This window comes from Hemicordylus capensis, chromosome 5 (assembly GCF_027244095.1).
Source record: "Hemicordylus capensis ecotype Gifberg chromosome 5, rHemCap1.1.pri, whole genome shotgun sequence".
Classification (NCBI taxonomy): Eukaryota; Metazoa; Chordata; class Lepidosauria; order Squamata; family Cordylidae; genus Hemicordylus; species Hemicordylus capensis.
In genome coordinates, this window is record NC_069661.1 from 58,523,867 (window position 1) to 58,544,084 (window position 20,218).

Consider the following 20,218-nt stretch of genomic DNA (forward strand, 5'->3'; position numbering starts at 1 on the left):
ATCCTGGGTTCAATTTCTGGCAACTGCAGGTACAGCTGGGAAAGATTATTTTTGATGCTTCCCTCACAAACATAAAGTAATCTTATGTAAATTTAACTAGGAGTTATTCAGAAACAACTCAGTTTTCTCCTTCTCCTTTCCCTCCCTTTTCCTTTCTGACTCCGCCACGCAAACTTTCTACAGGATCCCCACTAGGACAAACTTCTAAACAACTAAACATTAAAAGTTTACTGCATAGAATGCCACAAAGATTCCTGCCTAAAACCTTGGAGAGCCTCTGCCAGTTAGTGTAGACAATACTGAGCTAGATAGACCAGTGGTCTCCCTTGGTATAAGGCAGCCTTCCTATGTTCCTATTTCTACTCTGCTACTATTTTAGCCCCTTCTTTTGTTGTTGTTGCTAGATCATTGTTCATTTTGCTGAAAATAAATTCCCACCAAAAAAAAAGGCCACCAAATGCTTTGATGCCTTGCTCATTCAAGCACTCTCTTTCAGGTCAGAGAAATGCTGACTGCTCATTAGCAGTTAATGTATTAAGTTTTGGATACTTGCATAATTAAACCATCAAACACAATTGACTAGGGGTGTGCAGAACAGTTTGTGGTTGACCGTGAAATGGCTGTTTTTGAGTGTTTCTAGCTCAAAGCAGAACACCATGAAATGAAATGGAGGGATTGTATTTAAGAAACTAGGAGGCCAGAGCGCACTCTTTTATAGTGTGCGAGGAGGAGCATCAGAGAAACTGCAGCAGCCCAGACTGAGACTGGTGGTGATGGCCAGGGGCCTGTGGAGAGTCAGAGAAGTGCCTGACTTATCTTTCTCTCTCTTTTTATTTTGCAGTGCAAACTGCTTCCCTCATTTTTAAAAAATTGTACCACTAGCCAGTGGCTTTGACTGGGTGCTACTGTGGTTTTTTCCCCTTGTAGCCAGCCCCCAGTGGCTTAACAGGGGTGCTGTGTTGACTGTTCCCACTGCCCCTTTGCAGCCCCAAGCTGCTGTGTTCCTGGACTGGAATTAATTTTCTGTTTTTGTAGGCTGGTGTGTTCTGTGACTTCTGTCCAGTGCCCAGTCTGCCAGGCTCTCTCTCTGTTTCCCTTTTTATTGTCCCTCGCCCCCACCGCCTCTTTTTCTGTGGGTGGGTGGGTAGGTGCCTGCTGCATGGCACCCACTTGCCCTACTTCCAGATGTTGAATCCCAATGTTTTCTCAGCCCGAGTGCCTATGAGAGTGGCACCTGGCCAGACTCCAGCCGAAGATGTTGGAACAGATAAGCACCCCAATCTTGGTCAGGTTAGATTTCTTTAAATAGTTTTGGGAAGGGATTAGGTACTGGCCAGGTGTGTAGGACAGGAGGAGTGGAATAAGAGAGGCCACAGAAAGCCCCCCTCCCAGCTTAAGGCCTGGTTCTCTTTATTTGGGGATTTAATTTTTCTAGCTTCTGTGAGTGTACTACAGTGCTATAGATAGCACTGAGTATGGTACATACAGCATAAACAGACTACCGCCACCCCATACCCCTTTTAAAAATACCCACCTTAAATGCGCTTCTTCTCCCCACCCTCAAATCAGGGCCTGAATTTTTTTTAAAACCAAGATGTCTGGGAGGGTGTGAGGCAGAGCCAGGAGCAGAGTGGCAGGCAGAGAGAGAGAGGGATGATGCTGGTCATAGAGGACGATGGCAATAGGGGCATACTCCCTGAGTCTTACCAATTGTGCACAGGCTCTCCTTTCAGAAGGAGGGTGGTCCTGTAGCTCCTGAGCTAAAATTAGGTAGGGAGGTTCTCCCCTGTCAGGGAAAAAGATCTTCATGTGGCAGCAGAGGAGGAAGTGATTGTGACAGCTTCTACTAGCCTAGCCAGTACACTCTCACCATTCTCCCCAATCTGCCTTGGCAATGCAAACCGCCCCCGCCCCACCCCCCAGTCTGGGACTGAGGAGGAGCAGGACGGAGTCATCCCATTTCCGGTTCCTGGACTTTCTCGGTAGTGGTACCCAGAAGGAACCAGCAGCCCCAGTACCTCAGACAGGTGTTATTGACTGGTTTGTTTTATCCAGACATCGAGTCCTTCCCAAGGACCTGGGATGGCTGAATTTTATTATCCATATTGTTGTTGTTGTTATAGATATTGCCACAAAATATAGGCTGTTCCCAGTAAAGTTGCTTTTTGTAATTGGCTGATGGTGATTTCTGTGGCCCCTTTGGTGTTGAGGTGCTCTTCAAGTTGTTTTGGAATTGCACCCAGGGCGCCAATTACCACTGGGATTATTTTGGTCGTCTTCTGCCACAGCCTTTCAATTTCAATTTGTAGATCTTTGAATTTTGTGATTTTTTTCCTATTTCTTGTTCTTCTATTCTGCTATTCCCTGGTATTGCTATGTTGGTTATTTTAACTTGTTTTTCTTTCTTCTCGACTACAGTTATATCTGGTGTATTGTGTGGCAGATGTTTGTCTGTTCGTAGTCAGAAGTCCCATAATATTTTTGCATGGCACTTCCAACTACAAACAGACAAACATCTGCCACACAATAACAACAACAATAATTATTATTAGATACTGCAGCACAGGCACTGTGACTGGCAGTGAATTCAGGATCAGTGATTATTTTTGGACACTTTTGTACTGTGTGTTGTCTGTTATGTGTTGGGAAGGACAGATTCCCTTTTACTGTGTGCTTCTAATCTGCAGTTTTTTTCAAGGCAGCGTTACAAAATGCATTGCAAATTACAATGCAAAAATGTTCCAGTCATGGGGAACAATGGGAAAACTTGAAACACCCCATTTTCCCCCATGGGTACTCCTAGGGACACCAAAGTGGGTTGTGTGGTAGGGCATGATGGGTGCCACCTACCACCCAACCCACAAAAGAAATGGGCAAGCAGGAGATTTTAAACAATTTTTTAACCTTTCCCCCAAATTTCCATAGGATCCTATGGGAGTGTGGGGCAAAAGGTTAAAAATTTGCTCGCTTGCTCATTTCTTTTGTTGGTTGGGTGGTAGGTAGCACCCATCATGCCCTACACCCAATCCACTTTGGTGTCTCTGGGAGCTACCCATGGGGAACAAAGGGGTGTTTCGAGTTCCCCATTGTTCCTTTTGGCCAGAACACTAGAAATGGTTTGAGTTGTTCCGTCAAAGCCAGCTGTTTCGATGGAACAAACTTGAAATATTCTGGCCATCTGTGTTTTGTTTTGAGCTCTGAACAAAACACAGAATCTTTTTCATGCACATCTCTACAATTGACATCAATGACCTTTCTATTTAGAGTTGTGGAAACTTACCTATCTTTCAATTTCACTTTGCATGTAACTGATGTTATAAGCAGTGGCACATAATCTTAGCACTTAAAAACAATTGTTATCAGCATTTGTTATTAAATAAAGGGTGATGGCCCCGGAATAGAACATAAATTTATGGTTTTCAGTACTGAAAACTAATGCATATTCATCACACAAGGTATATATTTCAGATCTCCATTTTTCATGTGTGCAGAACACATTTTGTGCAGAACTGTACAATTCTTCTATTTGTTCCAAAATGATAGGGAGGATTGGGATAGAAGAGGAGATTCATCCCATTGATCTTTTGCTCACAAACAGAAAATGTCTTTCAGATACATGAGGTTTTATGGATGTCCTCGGAATATGATACATAATTTATGTGAGACATAAATATTGTAATTCCCTTATTTAAATGGCCTGATAACTCAAAGCACTAGATCATGATGAGGGCAAAATTTACCTTCTAATATTCAAACTGTACTTTTGTTCAAGGGTACTCTCCGATGTTTCACTGATGAAAATGGGGACACTTCCACATATGAGTTAGCGGAGCTAAAGACAAAGTCTAGTAGCCACTCCGCATGGTCTGGCAAGACAATTGTGGGCCCAATGCCATCCAAACTAAAACATTCCATAAGTTCAATGCAAAAACCAAAAGGATATGCAAACAGATAGCTCCTCCAGATAATAAAACAGTGAAGCACGATGTATTCAAATGCAAGTCAAGTCAAATGCAAATAAATACATGTACTACGGTCCCATTTTACAAATAAGGGGGCTGTTCACATGACCACGTGCACATAGTCAGGCTGGCGGAAGGAAGGGTTCAACCTACCTTCCCCCAGATGACCGCTCACAGCCCTGAAGGCATGCAAGCTGTGCACCCATATGACCAGAGCTGCTGAGAGCAGCGCAGAGAAATCTCTTGAGTTGCTCCTGGCAGAATGGGTGAACAGAAGCCGAGACTTGTCCCGGGGGGGCCTATGGAAATCCCACAATGCACTATGTGACACACATGACACAAGAGAGCCAGCATGGTATAGTGGTTAGAGTTCTGGACGAGGACCGGGGAGACCCGAGTTCAAATCCCCATTCAGCCATGAAACTAGCTGGGTGACTCTGGGCCAGTCACTTCTCTCTCAGCCTAACCTACTTCACAGGGTTGTTGTGAAAAAGAAACTCAAGTATGTAGTTTCTGGGCTCCTTGGAGGAAGAGCGGGATATAAATGTAAATAATAATAATAATAATAAATAATAGTAATAATGATGCATTGGGGAGTCCCCCAAGAGATGGGAACTCTAGGCACCCGTCTCTGTGTTCGACAGGGCTGGAAGCAGCCTGGCTCGCACACGAGCAGGTAGCACTTGCTCCCTTAACCTTGGCTAGCAGCCATGCTAAAAAGCTGAGCTAGGGAGCATTGGCCCCCTGGGATCAGGCCCGATCCTGGCAGCTCTCATGCTTAGCCTATCCCAGGTTGGCTGTCTCTGGCCTGGGTTAGGGTGCATATGAGAACAGCCTCAAGGAATACTGAACACCACAGTGACTAGCATAAGATCAGTAAGTGAATCCATGGCAGAAAATTCTTAAACTCAAACAGTTAAGTAACAATTGAGTGTCTCAGAAAATATGTATAGTACTTTTTTCTTACTACTGAGCAACTATAGACTGCTACCTCCGGAAATAGTTATAACTGAGGGACAATGTACATAGGAACATATGCAGAGTGCTTCTCCTCTCCCTACATGCTTAAAATTGAGATACAGGGCTTACAGAGTGGTGGCATATCTTGCACAAAAAGTCCTGGGATCTCCCTCCTAGTGCTTAGAAATTAAAGCACTGACTTTAGTTCTTTTGCCAGCAAACTACAAAAATCACATACATTTTATTCTCCATTTCACATGTTCTCTTTTTTGTTTGTTTGTTTGTTATAGACGAACAGTTGTCCTCTTGAACTTAATTTGTGTCAAGACTTACTAGGTCTGAGTCCTGTAAGATGGGAAGGAAGGTATTATTGAGCATGTGCAGAGTGCTTTCCCTCACCACACAACAGCTCCCACTATTCCAGAGAGTTCAAGCTACTTTCTTGTCTAAGCACATGTTTAGCTAGGAGTTTCAGGGCTAAGCCAACCATTCCTTTCTTCCCTGCCCCCACCCAAAAAAATCTGGCTTCCTTTCTCCCTAGTCCCACCCTAACTTCTTTCATTGCATCAAAATAAAGATGTTCTCCTTCAGTCTGCAGCAACATACTAGTAAAGTGGAAGACAGCACTCTTTCATATCTTACTGTTTTATTTCCATGCCTTACTGTGTATCTCTCTATAGCAATAAACAAAGGGACTGGAATTTCTTTATAGTGTGAAGTCCTAATCTCTCTCATTCTTATTTTGCTAGTCTAAGACTGCAATTCTATACACAATGAGTGACATGTAGACTAAGTTATTCAATACTGCTACTCAGGAGTTACTTTAAAGGACTAAATTTCAATAGGACTTCCATCAAGTAATTTTGTCGGGGTGTCAGCCACAGACGCAATGTGACTGACTTCCAGTAAGGTGCACAGGGTTACCCTTCATAGAGCCTTAATTATCCCCCAATGATTCCCACCCCCGATGTTCCACACCCCCGATCGCTCTCTGGAACACTTCTTGCAGATCGATGCCATTCTCCCGAAACATCAGTGACTTCAGCCTCGTTCCCATATTACTCAAAAAGGATGGTGTATTTGAGTATGCTGCCCCAAAGCGGAACAGAAGTCTCAACCCGCTGGCACGCCATTCCTCTCACTCTCCCACCTGCAGCACTCACAGTTACAGCCTTCGTTTGCAGCAGCAAAGGCTCTAAGCATGATGGCGGGCACTTTCATGACTAGAAGACTTGGGTGCCTGAGTCTCCTGATCACAGAAGTGCTCCCCATGAGACATAGAGCCTTCACCACTTCAGATGAAGGCTGTAAGCATGAGTGCCATGGGGGCGGGGTGAGGGGAAATGATGGATGGTAGTGGAGGAGCTGGACTTGTGTTCCCGCTTTGGACAGTGTACTTAAATATTTTGATTTGAAAAAAGTTTTAAAAATGTTTTGCATTTTTTAATTGTTGTGATTTGTTGTGTATTAGGTGTTTTTATTGGATGTTTTTAAATGTTGTGTTGTGAGCTGCCCAGAGAACAATTTGTTATGGGGCACCTAAAAATCAAGTGTATTATTATTTACACAGACAGGTGACATTGACTGGTTTGTTTTATCCAGACATTGAGTCCTTCCCAAGGACCTAGGATGGCTGAATTTTATTGTCAATGTTGTTGCTGTTCTTATACATATCGTCGCAGAACATAGGCTGTTCCCAGTAAAGCTGCTTTTTGTAATTGGCTGATGGTTATTTCTGTGGCCCCATGGTGTTGAGGTGCTCTTCAAGGTCTTTTGGAACTGCACCCAGGGCGTATTATTATTATTATTATTTACCTATAATCCTCTTTCTCTGGATTCAGTTGACTACTACTTTGTTTTACGATATTGTGCTTAACTGTTTGCTTTGCTCCCTCAAACTACTTCTACACATTGATCTCATTTTAATACCTTTGTTCCCCTTTCCCCACCTCTTCATAATTCTCTAATGGCTATAGCAGCTATGGTGAATGTTGTACAGTACTTACTGCAGACAAAGACATAACCCATGGTGAACCCAGGAGCTCAGCTCACTGGTTATTTTAGGCAGGTAGTAACGTCGAGGCACATAATTTCCTAAATAACACAGCACCGGGAACAGAGGCTCAAAGCAGAACAAAGTTTATTGATTTTTTAAAAAAATGTGTCTTTGGAGGCATATTATTGTAAAGATTGAAAGGTAAAAATCCAAGTCCATGCTGAGCAAGGATGTGAATGGAAAGAGTTGTGCTTCAGTGTAGCCAAGAGAGAGGTTATTACTGACTGTGGTCAGAATGTAAGATGAAAGAAAAGTGATAAAAGACAAGTCACCGAAGAAATTCCTATGAGAAATGATTAAACAGCAAAGGTAATAAGACCTTTATCAGACACTGTCTGCCTTTCCTTTCTATTTTCTCTTTTAAAAATTCCCCATCTCTCAAAAAATCTCATGAACCTTTGCAGTAAAGAAACTAGCAAGTCCTTAAGCAGGATGTACTTTTATTCAAACTCTTAAATCAAGTACTGCTTTAGATTCTGCATTCATGTTCTGTAAACAGTTTTTTTCCCCATTCACCACAACCTGAAACTATTGTTGCTTCCCAGATCCCGAGCTATCCCCAGACTGTGTAGAGGTTCATCAGCCATCTCCAACAAAACCACCAGAGATCCTATAAAGATTTATCTGCCTATAGATAAAAAGCTGTCAAAGCTGAAAGCCTACATGTATGTGGGAATATATTAAAGATACTAAAGCATTAAAAAGACAAGTGGTTCAGACATGAGTGAATTACTGAATATGGCCAGTTTTGATACATCTCAAAATCTGTTCATGGTTGGCTCTGAAATCATGCTGTTTAGCCAGCTTTTGGGGGAATCTTGCATAGCTTTGTATTTTTCCTTTTCTGTGATTGGAACTTCTTTTACAAATATATCATAGCAACAGCAGCAACAAAACAACTTTATTTGTTGGCCATAACAAATTGTTCTTAACAATTATTAATAAGAATATCCTTTCCCCAGGGAACTCAAGATGGTGTACAGGCCACAGGCAGGCTTCCCTCTAATGTGTGCACCCCTAGGCCCCCGCACAGCTGTTTTTGGTGGGTGTGCAGTCTCTGCTGCACCCGCCACTACTGCCCAACTGCCCGGCACCCCATTTCCCCAGCTGGGAAGGGAAGCATTGCCCCATTTCCCCGCCGCACTGCCGCACTGCCTCCACCTTCTCCCTCTCCCCCTGGTCGGGCCTTGGCCGCCGCCACCTCCTCTTCCAGCCAGAAAAGAACAGAAGGAGGAGGATGGGTGGTGGTGGCTCCCCTCCAGCAGTCCAGAAAGACAGGAAGTGGGGGCCTGGGGGCAGGGGGAGGAGGAATCCAGAGGAGAATGGAGGGAGGAGGTAATTCTTTCTGGGGGCCTGGGGAAATTTTTAAAAAAAGATTCCTGGGGTGTGTGTGAGTTTTATGTATGCACACTGTTGTGATAGTGCCACTCAGAACTCTTTCCGCTTACTGGTGGTTAAAATTAGAGGGAACACTGGCCACAGGGAGAACCCCCTTTGGGTTCATAACCATATGAGGTTGGTTAGGTTGAGAGATAGTGACTGGCTTAAGGTCACCATTATGGCTGAACGAGGGATCCATAAATAAATAAATAAACAAATAGCTTAAGGTTTTCCCCCAACTTGAACCTCAAGAGATAGAGGGAACCAAACCTTGTGCAGATGAGAGGAAGTTAAGCCTGTGTACTTGCATGCAGAAGTGCAGACAGGGCCAGCCCACTTGTGAGAGGTGGTGAGGCATTTGCCTCAGGTGGCAGATTGGCCAGGTGGAGATGATCCCCATCTGCTGCCTCTCTGTGCATCTCCCTGTTGTCTCTACCTCATTCATACCACCATCTTAATCTGGTGATAGTGACTGTGCTACCATTGCCACCTCCTACTCCTGGTGCTTGGTTTTTGAAATGGAAGAGGGCAAGGAATGGGGAGTGAAAGGAACATAGGAAGCTGCCATGTACTGAGTCAGACCATTGGCCTATCTAGCTCAGTATTGTCTTCACAGACTAGCGGCGGCTTCTCCAAGGTTGCAGGCAAGAATGTCTCTCAGCCCTATCTTGGAGAAGCCAAGGAGGGAACTTGAAACCTTCTGCTCTTCCCAGAGTGGCTCCATCCCCTGAGGGGAATATCTTCCAGTGCTCACACATCAAGTCTCCCATTCATATGCAACCAGGGCAGACCCTGCTTAGCTAAGGGGACAAGTCATGCTTCCTACCACAAGACCAGCTCTCCTGGAAGTGTGGAGGAGTAGGATGCTGGGCTCTGCATGTCAGGGGATTCCCCCCCCACCCTGCAATTACTTCTGTGATGAGAGGAAGGTTGTGTTTGGTGTGATTGTTAGTATTTTTTAAGAAGTTGTTTAAACTTCTGCTATTTCCTTAGTTTTGCTGCCACCAACTACACTTCATAGGACATAGCAGATCTTTAACTTCTGGACTAATAATGTATAGGCATGGGAGGTGATTCATCATAGTCCCTCAGACTGGCTTCTGGAATAAAAATGATAAAATGTTTATGGATTAAAGATTTTGAGGATGTTTTCATTCAGTACTGGTGCAATAAGGGCATATGCTTGCTCTGTTATATACAGCATGTTTCTTTTCCAGTTCAGCTCTTTATTTGCACTCACTCTTTTCTGACTAAATAACACTCTACAGTCCATCACATCATCATTTCCCCACAACCTTTGATAAGCTTTACAACAGTTATACATCCACAGACTATTTTTTCCCTTACAAGCACACTTTTTATTCATCTATATAATTCACTATGACTGTATTATGTATAGAGCTCCTTAAAAAATAATTAGGTAGGTTCAGTGACTGTAGAGCAGTGGCAGCTAATGGTTCCTGGTACTGGGGGAGGGAAGAGCGCTAGACAGGGCAGGTGATGGTTGGAGGTACAGGTAATGAGAGGTGGAGCCAACTGTAGGCAGCTGCAGAGATGGAGCCAGGACTAGGTGGGTGCCTTAGCAATAACTCGCAAAGTGCAGATTTGTAGCTAATGAGTCAGATCAAAATGCAAACACACACACAAAAACACAAATCTCAGTTGCTCATCAGCAGAGATTCAGAGAAATATGGAAAACATCAGTTGCTTTATAGTGCTTAAAAGGACTACAGTAGTGTGTAGATTTGTATCTAACATGGCAGGATCAAACACACACACACTCATGAAAAGAACTGTACATGCCACAAGTAAAGCACAGATCAGCTACAAAAGGCTGCTTCTGTGGAGAGTAAATGCATTCTGAAGTCACCAGAACAGTTCTGTCTGCCTGATTATTTAAAAAATGAATACAACTAACAGCAACAAGAAATAACTGAGCCAGAGTGGTACAGTGGTTAGTGTGCTGGACTAGACTGGAAGAATCCATGTTCAAATCTCCATTCAGCTATGAAACTCACTGGATGACCCTGGGACAGTCACTTATCTCTCATTATAACCTACCTCAAATGACTGTTGAGAGGATAAATGTAACCATATACACCACTCTGGGCTTCTAGGAGGAAACACAGGCTATACATGTAAAAGCAAAAATAAGCAAAGGTGCATGGAGACATCATCATCATCATTAATCTTTATTTGTTAGCTGCCCCATAACAAATTGTTCTTTGGACGGCTCACAACAGAGGATTAAAACATACAATAAAAACACACAACACTTAAATTCTTAAGATCATAACAGACAAAAAAAAGGTAAAAAGAAATCACAAAATAGAATACAACTTTAAAACCCATTTTAAAATTAATTAAAAATCAGAACAAATCTGAAAACCCAAATTAAAAAACCCAAATTTAAAAGGCATGTGTGAACAAAAAGGTCTTTACTTGGTGTCTAAAAGAACAAAGTGATGAAGCCAGGCAAAGCTCACTGGGGATGCTATTCCATCTTCCTACTCCATGCCTGCTGAACAGCTGGCTGCCACTCTCTGCCCTCCTTGGGTGCCCACTACTTAGTCTGGGTGTATATTATAGCAAGCAACAAATGCTTTTTGTAGAGATCACTTTCTCATCCTTGCCCAATGAACCATAACCACCAGTGGACATATTAATGTTACAGATACTGGCCACAATCCAGAGAAAAACCTGGTTAGCTCTCTGCATAGCAAATGGATTTTTAACATTATTTTCCTTCCAACAGAATCCATTTCCTCTCTACATACACCACACACACACATGGAGAGCCATTTCTGCAATTATTTGAAAAGTAGATTGGACTCAGAAATCCATGCATATGCCCTAAAATAACTTTCTGGCTTCTTATGCCAGTTTCTAATCTTATCAGCTTTACAGTTTGCTGTTACTTCCAGTGTTTTATGGCATGTCATTTTGGGAATGGGCAATAATGTTTTGCATACAGATAAGAGAGCAAAGAAGAGAAAGCAGAGGTTACATTCCTTCCCTCCAAACAAACACAAAGAAGCCAGCAGAAGATCAAACTTCTCAATAGCCAGTCAGCCAGCCTGCTCTCTAACCAAAATGGTGATTGTATTCTCCTGAGTTGCGTTTTATAGCTGCAACCCTCATACACAAAAGGAAATCTTAAGTAACCCTGCTAACTGGGCAAAGAGGCACCTTTTAAATGTGGTGATTCTCTTTATTTTACAGGGGGAGAGTAACTGGCCCTATCTACCCCCAGCACAGTACCTCCAGTGACTGTTGCTGGTGTCTATCTTATGTTTCTTTTCAGATTGTGAGCCCTTTTGGGACAGGGATCCATCTTATTTTTTTTTAAATTCCTCTATGTAAACCGCTTCGAAAACATGTTGAAAAGCGGTATATAAACATTTGTTGTTGTTGTTGTAAGTAGATTTAACTAAAGATTTATTCACCAACAACTCTTATTTTGTGATTCCCTCTTCCTCTTGACTCCTCCCCACACTCTGTACAGAATCCCCCTTTGGACAAATGTCAAAACAAACAAACTGCATAAGTTCACTGTAGTTAATTACTGTAGATACAGGTAGTTAAAAGAAAAAGTCTTCCCCACCCTCTTGGCACTCTGACTGGCTGCCTGAGGAATCAATCAGCATGATGCCTTCTGATTGGTACTCAGGGAATTTTAAGCTCTGCTCACCTTATGAAAATTAGGGCAAGCCTTGTAATTGGCTCCTGGCTCATTAATATCCAAATATGAACAATTCTGTTGATCCTCTTCTCACAATTACAGAGAAGGGCTGCGGGTAGAGTGGGTTAAACTTACCCTCCCCACAGATGATCTTACTTGCATTGCTGGGCACGCTCCCTGTGCACCCAGAGGATTTCCCATGTGCCGAGGCAGCTGGAAGGGCCAGGGGCCAGGATGTGTCACCTTGGCTGCTGGAACTACCAGGATGTACCATGTGAGTGCCCGGTGCATCATGGGGATCCCCCCTCCCTTCCCCAGGCTCCCCGAAAGTGTGGCTGCGATCAAGAAAATGAGGTTAAGGGAGTGCTCGCTCCCTTAACTTCATTTTAGTAAGGGTACTGTTTAGGCGGGCTTGTTGCAGTGGAGCCACCAGGATCGACCCAATCCCAGCAGTTCTCACTTAGCCCAGTTTTGCACACATGTGTGAAAAGCCTCTGTTTGTTCCTATTGGTGTTTAGAAATTTCTAGTACTGTCTCCCATCCTATGTAAACACTGGGGCCAGGCTGCAGGCAGGGAAGAGGCACAGACAGGGAGGCAATCAGAGACACTGGTACAGAAGACATGCAGAGGAGGTAAAATGGCTGGAATATATTTTCAGGTGGGCATTGTCCACTCTGACCTCTGGTAAGAGCCACCACTGCCATGGAGGTATATTATAAATCCAGAATCCTGCCCTACCCCACCCCCACACCAATTAATTACTTCAGAATCAGACCTTTTCTTTGACTCTGTAAGTCTACGTTACCAAATGAAATAAAAACCAAATACAGCAGATCCTAATTTTGAAGTAATTAGGATTAAGACAATATACCAGCGATGAAATACGCATTGCACTGTTCCAAAGACAAACTTCAAAATGACCTCCTTAATGCATAAAAGATATTATATTAACATACATATTTTTACACAAAACATGTAAGCTAAAACAAAACTGAACAAACGTTTTGGTGTAATACACCATTATCAGTACTCCATTTAGCATTCCAGCGGAAGGCACTTAAATACAGAAGCTGAGAATAGAAAGCAGCAGACGGATAATAGGTAACACATGCAGGTGGGGAGAGCGGACCTTCTGCTGAAAAGATATTGAGGCTATTCACACAATGGGAGAAAATCACTAGCCCGATTTTCTCCCATCGTGAGAACCACTAGGCTCGGCTGTGAGTCTGGTGGTTCTTAAGCGGGTCACCCGCTTAAATAACCCTCCCCTAAGCCCAGGTTAGTGGAGCGAGCACTCCACTTCCCTGGGTTCTACAATCGTAAGTTGCTGCGGTGCGGCTCCATGGCGCAACTCACAAGGAGACCCCCGACTAGGATGCTGAAAAGCATCCTCCCGGCTCGGGGGGTCTCTCCAGCATGCCCTGCGTGCTCGCACAGGGCATGCTGCAGCTTCCGGGGGCTGCGTGGCCCCCGATACACCCATAACAGAGCCAGCTGTCACATGGGCAGCCGGTTTGACCACCTGGAGCAGACTGTTGGGTCATCTAACCCCGCTAACCCTCTCCAGGCAGCTCCCACTGATCGTGGGAACCACCTCAGCTCTTTCAGAGACCAATGTATCTCATGGCTCCTTTCATCTCATCCTTAACATTAATATTAGATTTCAATTGTTCTATGAACATTGCTTACGTCTTACATCTTCAACAGCCAGTATTGATATTTTTGCTTTGGTCACGTTCCCATTGTTTTGTTGTCTTCTTTCATATGTGTCACCCACGGTTTTGTTCAACTTTTATTGTGCTGCTTATCAGCCAGATGTTCTTTATCTCTTTTCGTTAATGGCCTTCCTGTTTCTCCAATATAGAATGCTGCACATTCCACACATTCAATTTTATACACTACACTACCCCCTTCACCTTACACCAACCTTCATCCTCCTCACAGATAGAATAATCCCTCCATTCACATCTATGAACATACAACCAGGATTTAACTAAATGTTATTTTAAAGTTTTAGGTGCTGTACAAACAACATTAGCCTTAACTAAATGACTATTCAAAGTTTTCTGGACCTGCCATGCAAATATATCTGTTGCAATGGGTATTTTTAAAGCCAGCCAACCTCTCACCAACTTTACACTCCTACTCCTACATAGTAGAAGTTTATAACCATTAAGTTGAATCAACTCTTCAGTCTTTCCCCTAGATGTGACAATGTTTTTACAAGATGACACACCTATAGCCCTTTGTGCTACGTTCTTAACTGTCTGCTCCTTTACAATTCTGTGATGTGCTGAATTACTATTCATTAAAATCTCCTTTTTCACAGCCTTCCTATGCTACCTAGTTTCCACATAGCCCCCACAAATTTGGATTTCAATATCTAAAAATAACTATCCCTGTTCATTAGGTTGTTCCCTCATTAACCTTTTGCTCCCTAGTATGCTGAGCTCCCCAAACTTTCTATCAGCATATCTTTAGTTCTAATAATAATCAAGATATCATCAATATACCTCTTGTACAATATTATATCTTGAGCTGTACACTTCCTCTCAGTAGAATTCATATAGGAAATAGCAAGTAAAGGTGCAAGTTGTCCCAATAGCCAAGCTTTGTTTTTGTGAAAAACACTTTCCATTAAATCTAAACACATTACATAGTAAACAGACCACAATGAAGCCATCAATATCCTTAATTGATAAACCATAGCAGTTAATCTCCTGCTTATTATCCCATAACAATTGCTTTACACTCTCTCTAGCTCCTTCATTATCAGCATTAGTATATAGTGCCTCCACATCAAAACTTTCCATAATTAGGATTGTAGAATACTTTGTTCTTCTCTCTTTGAAAAATTGATTAACAAAATCAAAGAAAGGTCCTGAAAGACTACTTACATAATTTTCAAAATTTCAAGGTTCTATAAAACATGGCTTATTAATATTTTTCTCACTGATGCTGCTGGCTCACCTACTGATACTACCCATTCTAAAGTTTTTACCAGCTGCATTTTACAGTTTCATTAGTTGTGTTATTGCTTCTTCCCTAAAGACTGTCAGAGGTCACTCAGCCAATCACATGAAGCTGTGCATTGTCACAAAATTTTAAAGACAACCCACATTTCAGAACAACGATCTAAAAATTATTGGCCATTTCATCAAGTGGTTAACAAGAATCAGACAATGAGAGCAGTTTTAACAAAGCCCTGCTTGTGATATTTTACTCTCTTTCCAGGGCAACTTGAGCTTTATGAAATGTTAAAAGCAAACACAATCAGGACATAGCATTTATTTGTCTTCCACAAAGGGGACACATGGTTTTTCACAAATATTGGAAAGATAAACAACAAATTTTCACCAAAAGAACAAAGTTTAATGGTAATACTTTCCTCAGTTCTGCAGTTTTCTAGGGCACTGGTATATATTCAGCATTAATTTATGAGGTTACAAATTGAAGAGACTAGGCTGTCTTCATTTCTTGCCATGCCTTTGAGCGTAATGTGCCAGCAACTGAAAATTAGTCAGATGTCATTTCCTGAGTTCCTGGGCCAGGCATTTGAGCTGCCATTTCTGTGGTCCATCAACCAGATAAATGATGCTTGCCACATACATACACACTGATATAATTTAATGTGCAGTAACATAATTTAATCCTTCTCATCTCATATATAGTTGGAGAAAAATTAATCACCATTTAAACTGACTAGTAAAGGCCCATGTTAAAAACCTAGACATAAATGAATATTATTTTAAGTGAAGTTATTTTTGCTGGCTTAAAAAAAAGCTCAGTGATTGCATTGCCTCCAAGATTCAGAATCCAACTCTACAGGATAGTTCCCTTTTAGACATTACACATTTGTTTTTATACTCAACAGGTTTTCAGTGTACCCTTGACTGGGAGCTATCACTAATCCCACACGTACTGTACGATGCTGGTGTTTGCAAACATGTATACACTTCACACCATCAGATATACGTACATGTAAGCATCTTAGATATACACCTAAAATATAAATGTGTGAAGGGGGATTTAGTGCTGATCTTCTCTAGAGAAGGGGAAATGATGCTTAAATGATGTCTAGAATCCCTTCCTGTCCCTCAAACAAAATTAATACTATAACCAGTGCTTCACAGTACAGAATATCTGTTGAAGGCAAAGAGGTGACTAGGGTCAGTTGCCCTCTTATGGTACTAATAGTCTGATTCTGTACACCTTTCCCTAACAATCAAGTGCACCCAATCCTACAGTGAAAATAGGACTTGTGGCATGCAGCCCATAGGATGCCCACTAAGCCAACTGACCTGACAGTTTATTAGCATGTTGTCAATTGTCTTCTTTCCAAGGTGAACGCTTGAGAATATTTAATTGAGAATCTAGTTTGTTTTCCTTCCTTTTAATATGTACTAATGGGTTTGGATACATAATAACTATAATCCTCCACTAACCCAGCAAAGATAAACCTTTTAAAGTGGTAGCTATCTTATATTTAGTGGAGAAATCACAAGTGTTCTTTTCAATCCAGCATACCATCTCACTAGTGACGGTGGTATCTCCCTTGTGTTTGTTAAGATTGTGGGCCACTTTGGATCAGGGAAATATTTACTCATGTATTCATTCTTTTGCTATGTATAAACTAAGGTTCAGCCCTACTGCTAGGCATCACAGTTCCTTGCATGGTCTCTGGCTTGCTTTCCTCCTCCACACTCTCCCTCCTCACTGTATTCTATCCCCACCTCTCCCTGCCTCACTACACTCTGTTATTGCTGTTATTGCTTGGACGGAAGCCTCCATCCTAGTTTCTTGAGTTTTCAGACCCAAAACAAGAAGTAAGTGGTGCACACTGTGGTTGGCTTGGTTGCAGTCAGATCAGGTTGGTTGTGGAGGGAAGGTCCTCTCAGTGCTGTTACAAGCCACTCTTACTGGGACAGAGAATTTGGTTGGCCCTTAGGATTGCAGGGCCTGCACTGCTTAAGAGAGAGAGGTGGCAGCAATAGAGGAAGGGCTCATGAGCTATTTATTTAAATTGCTATAGTGGCTGCTGTTAATTGTTCTGTGCCTTACCCATGAAACAAAAATTGTATGAATATAATTCACATTAGTTTTGCCTTAATGCAGATGATCACTGCAATTGTATGACTAGCATTTGTTTTGAAGCAAATGCGTTTTTGGAGCAGGCAGAGGCGTATCTAGGGAAAATAGCGCCTAGGGCAAGCATTGAAATTGCACCCCTGTCCAAACATCTGAAACCCATTTTTCAGATAACTTTACCATAATATCAGCTCAAAAATACAAGTTCAGACACTTTCAGGAGAAACAGGTTGTAAGCAACAAACACACACACACACACACACACACACACATTCAACCACACATGTGGCACATATGTGCCAGTCGCCTTCCCAAGGAAACGCAGCATATCCATGTGCTGGGCATACCTCCACAGAGCTAAGCAATGAAAGCTCTCTTTAGTAAATGCTCTGCCACCTCAGCACACCTCACTACAGGCTGCTGCCTCCAAGAAATTCAGGGATGGGTTTTTTCTGTCCAAACAGCTCTTGCCTTAAAGGGAGATGGCTGCAATGGGAAATCCTAGGGCCCCCCAAAATCTGAAATTATCCAGCAACTTACAATAGGCTTGGATCCAGCAGCCTGAAGAAGGTGGAAGTTGCAACTAGCCACAGAACAGCAAAACAGTGTGATATTCAGGGTTTTGTTTGTTTGTTTGTTTGTTTGTTTGTTTGTTTTTAAGCACCACACAAGTTAAAGGTAGGCACTTTCCAAGTTTGAAATCCCACAAACCTTATAATCAGAGTGCTTGACAAATATTCAGATAAATATAGAGCTCTGTATAGAGAATTAAACAGCATGTGAGTTAATATTTCTATTTTATTCTTTGCCTCTCCCCCCCCCCCCCCAGTTTTGCCAGCTTACAAGGTATTAAACCAACATTGTCTTTTAAAGGGATGTTTTGTCCACTTACTTTTGTGCCATTTATATCTTTTTTTTTTAAATGCTCGGGTCCCTTGCCAACAACTTTGCATTCATCTGACTCCCTAGATCAGAGAAAAATCTAGTCATGGGTCTTGCAGAGGCCATTTGAGCATGTGCAGCAGTCATTTTTGTTTTCAGCAGCCTTTTTTATTTTTAAAAATTGGCTACTACATATGCTCAAATGGTCCCTGTGAGGTCCTATGCCTTGCCAGGCCTTGCGGAGGCCTTTTGAGCATGTGTGGCGACCTCCAAAATGGCCACAACACTGATCTTTGTAGGCCCAAACAGGCCTGAAAATTAGCCCGAGACAGGCTGCAGCAGTGATCTAAGAGGCCGGTGGGGGGAGGGGGAACCTTTACAGACCCCTCCGCCCCCACGGCCCTTAGGAAGCCCCCCAAAGGGGCTACAGGTTAAAAAAAAATAATTAAAAATCCATGAATTGGGGAGGGGATGGGGGCACTGCCCCCACCGTGGCACCTAGGGCATGTGCCCTGGCTGCCCCCCTAGTTTTGCCTATGGGAGCAGGCATAAGCTACTGGAACTGTCTTCTAGTAATACACTACCTTTGTGGCTTATAAAAACATTCAAATCAATGTAAAAATTAGAAACCTCCCTATTGAGAATGGCTTACTGGGCTATCAGGGTCTAAAAATTGAGATGTGGAAGAAATTTTTATTTTAATAAAAAGGGTTGTGTCTTGGAGACTTCACTATTATCTTGTGTATATTTGAGTGTATATATCTCGTGTATATTTAACTGGAATATTTAAAAAACAACATTCTGGTTGTTGTAACAATCATGATAAATTATTTGAGTATTTCCATATATCGTTATTTCTAGAAACATTTTTGTAAATGGATCATGTATTTCCTAATACACATCATCATATGTTCCTTAATAAATTGTCCTGAGAGAAATATGTGCAAAACCAAAGTAATATCATACCACATAATCTGTTTATGTATCTTTCCCCCCCACCCCACCCCTGAATTATGTCTTTCAGAAAACACACTTGAGGATGTTTGCTTCCAGTAGCAACCGCATGTCATTATGAAAAATTATTTATGGAACTCTTTAAGTAATGAGTTTGCAGTCACCATCTTTGTTCTGTTTTTGCAGTTACGATGGTAATTATATGAAATAGTAATAATGTGATTTACTTGTACAGTACCAGAATGATTTTGAGTGCTTAACATTGCAGGATACATTACCATTTACACTTCGAAGAAGTGAGGCATATAGATGTTATGGATCTTTCCATATAATCATTCTAAGCACAAACCTACAGACTTTTCGACCCAACCCAATTGATAATAGAGCAATATCTTTCCACCCTTGATAGGAGGCTTTACTGCTGCAGGAAGTGCCTTTAGTTAGTTAGTTGATTTAGTTAATTAGTTTAGTTTAGTTGTTAATTCATTCAATTTATATACCTCCTTTGCTAAAGTGACTCAGGGTGGTTTACATTAAAATCAATAACACATAATAAAACAATTATAAAACATTTAAACCAGGTTAAAACTAATTAAAATTCAAACTAGATATCATTAAAAGGCAGGCTAAACAGATAGATCTTTAAGGCTCTCCTGAAGGCCCCCAAGGAAGAGAAATATCCACAGGGAGTGCATTCCACAACCTAAGGCTGACACCCAAGAAGGCCTGATCCCAGGTCGCCACCAGATGAACTGGTGGCACCCATTTAAGCTGTTTTGTGTACTATACGAAATCTCTACTTTTTTTTAGAACACATATAACTCACAGAAACTGTAAATTGCCAGAAGCAAAGCTGAATAACGTTATTAGCAATAGCAATAGCAATAGCACTTACATTTATATACCGCTCTATAGCCGGAACTCTCTAAGCGGTTTACAATGATTTAGCATATTGCCCCCAACATTCTGGGTACTCATTTTACCGACCTCGGAAGGATGGAAGGCTGAGTCAACCTTGAGCCCCTGGTCAGGATCGAACTTGTAACCTTCTGGTTACAGGGCGGCAGTTTTACCACTGCGTCACCAGGGGCTCTTATTGGCTGTATAAATGGCACCTTCTGTCACAGTCCTGACATCATTGTAAATGGTTCCCTGGTACGAACTCCCCCCGCCCCCAGCCTAAATGGTGTAAAGATGCATTCAATCTCTCTTTGGTAAAGCTCCTTATTGAATGGAGAAGGGAGCAAAGTCTT

The 20,218-nt window shown here is 42.1% G+C and overlaps 1 protein-coding gene across 3 annotated transcripts in view; it reads left to right on the top strand.

The window, feature by feature from the left end:
• IL15 (interleukin 15) overlaps positions 1–20,218 on the top strand; it is a 60,624-nt gene that overhangs the window by 28,511 nt on the left and 11,895 nt on the right. For all 3 annotated transcript variants that reach the window (XM_053256382.1, XM_053256381.1, XM_053256383.1), the window contains exon 2: positions 19,036–19,159. In XM_053256382.1, the coding sequence (XP_053112357.1) occupies positions 19,083–19,159 (77 nt within the window). In that variant the 5' untranslated portion in view covers positions 19,036–19,082. The remainder of the gene's footprint in view (positions 1–19,035; positions 19,160–20,218) is intronic.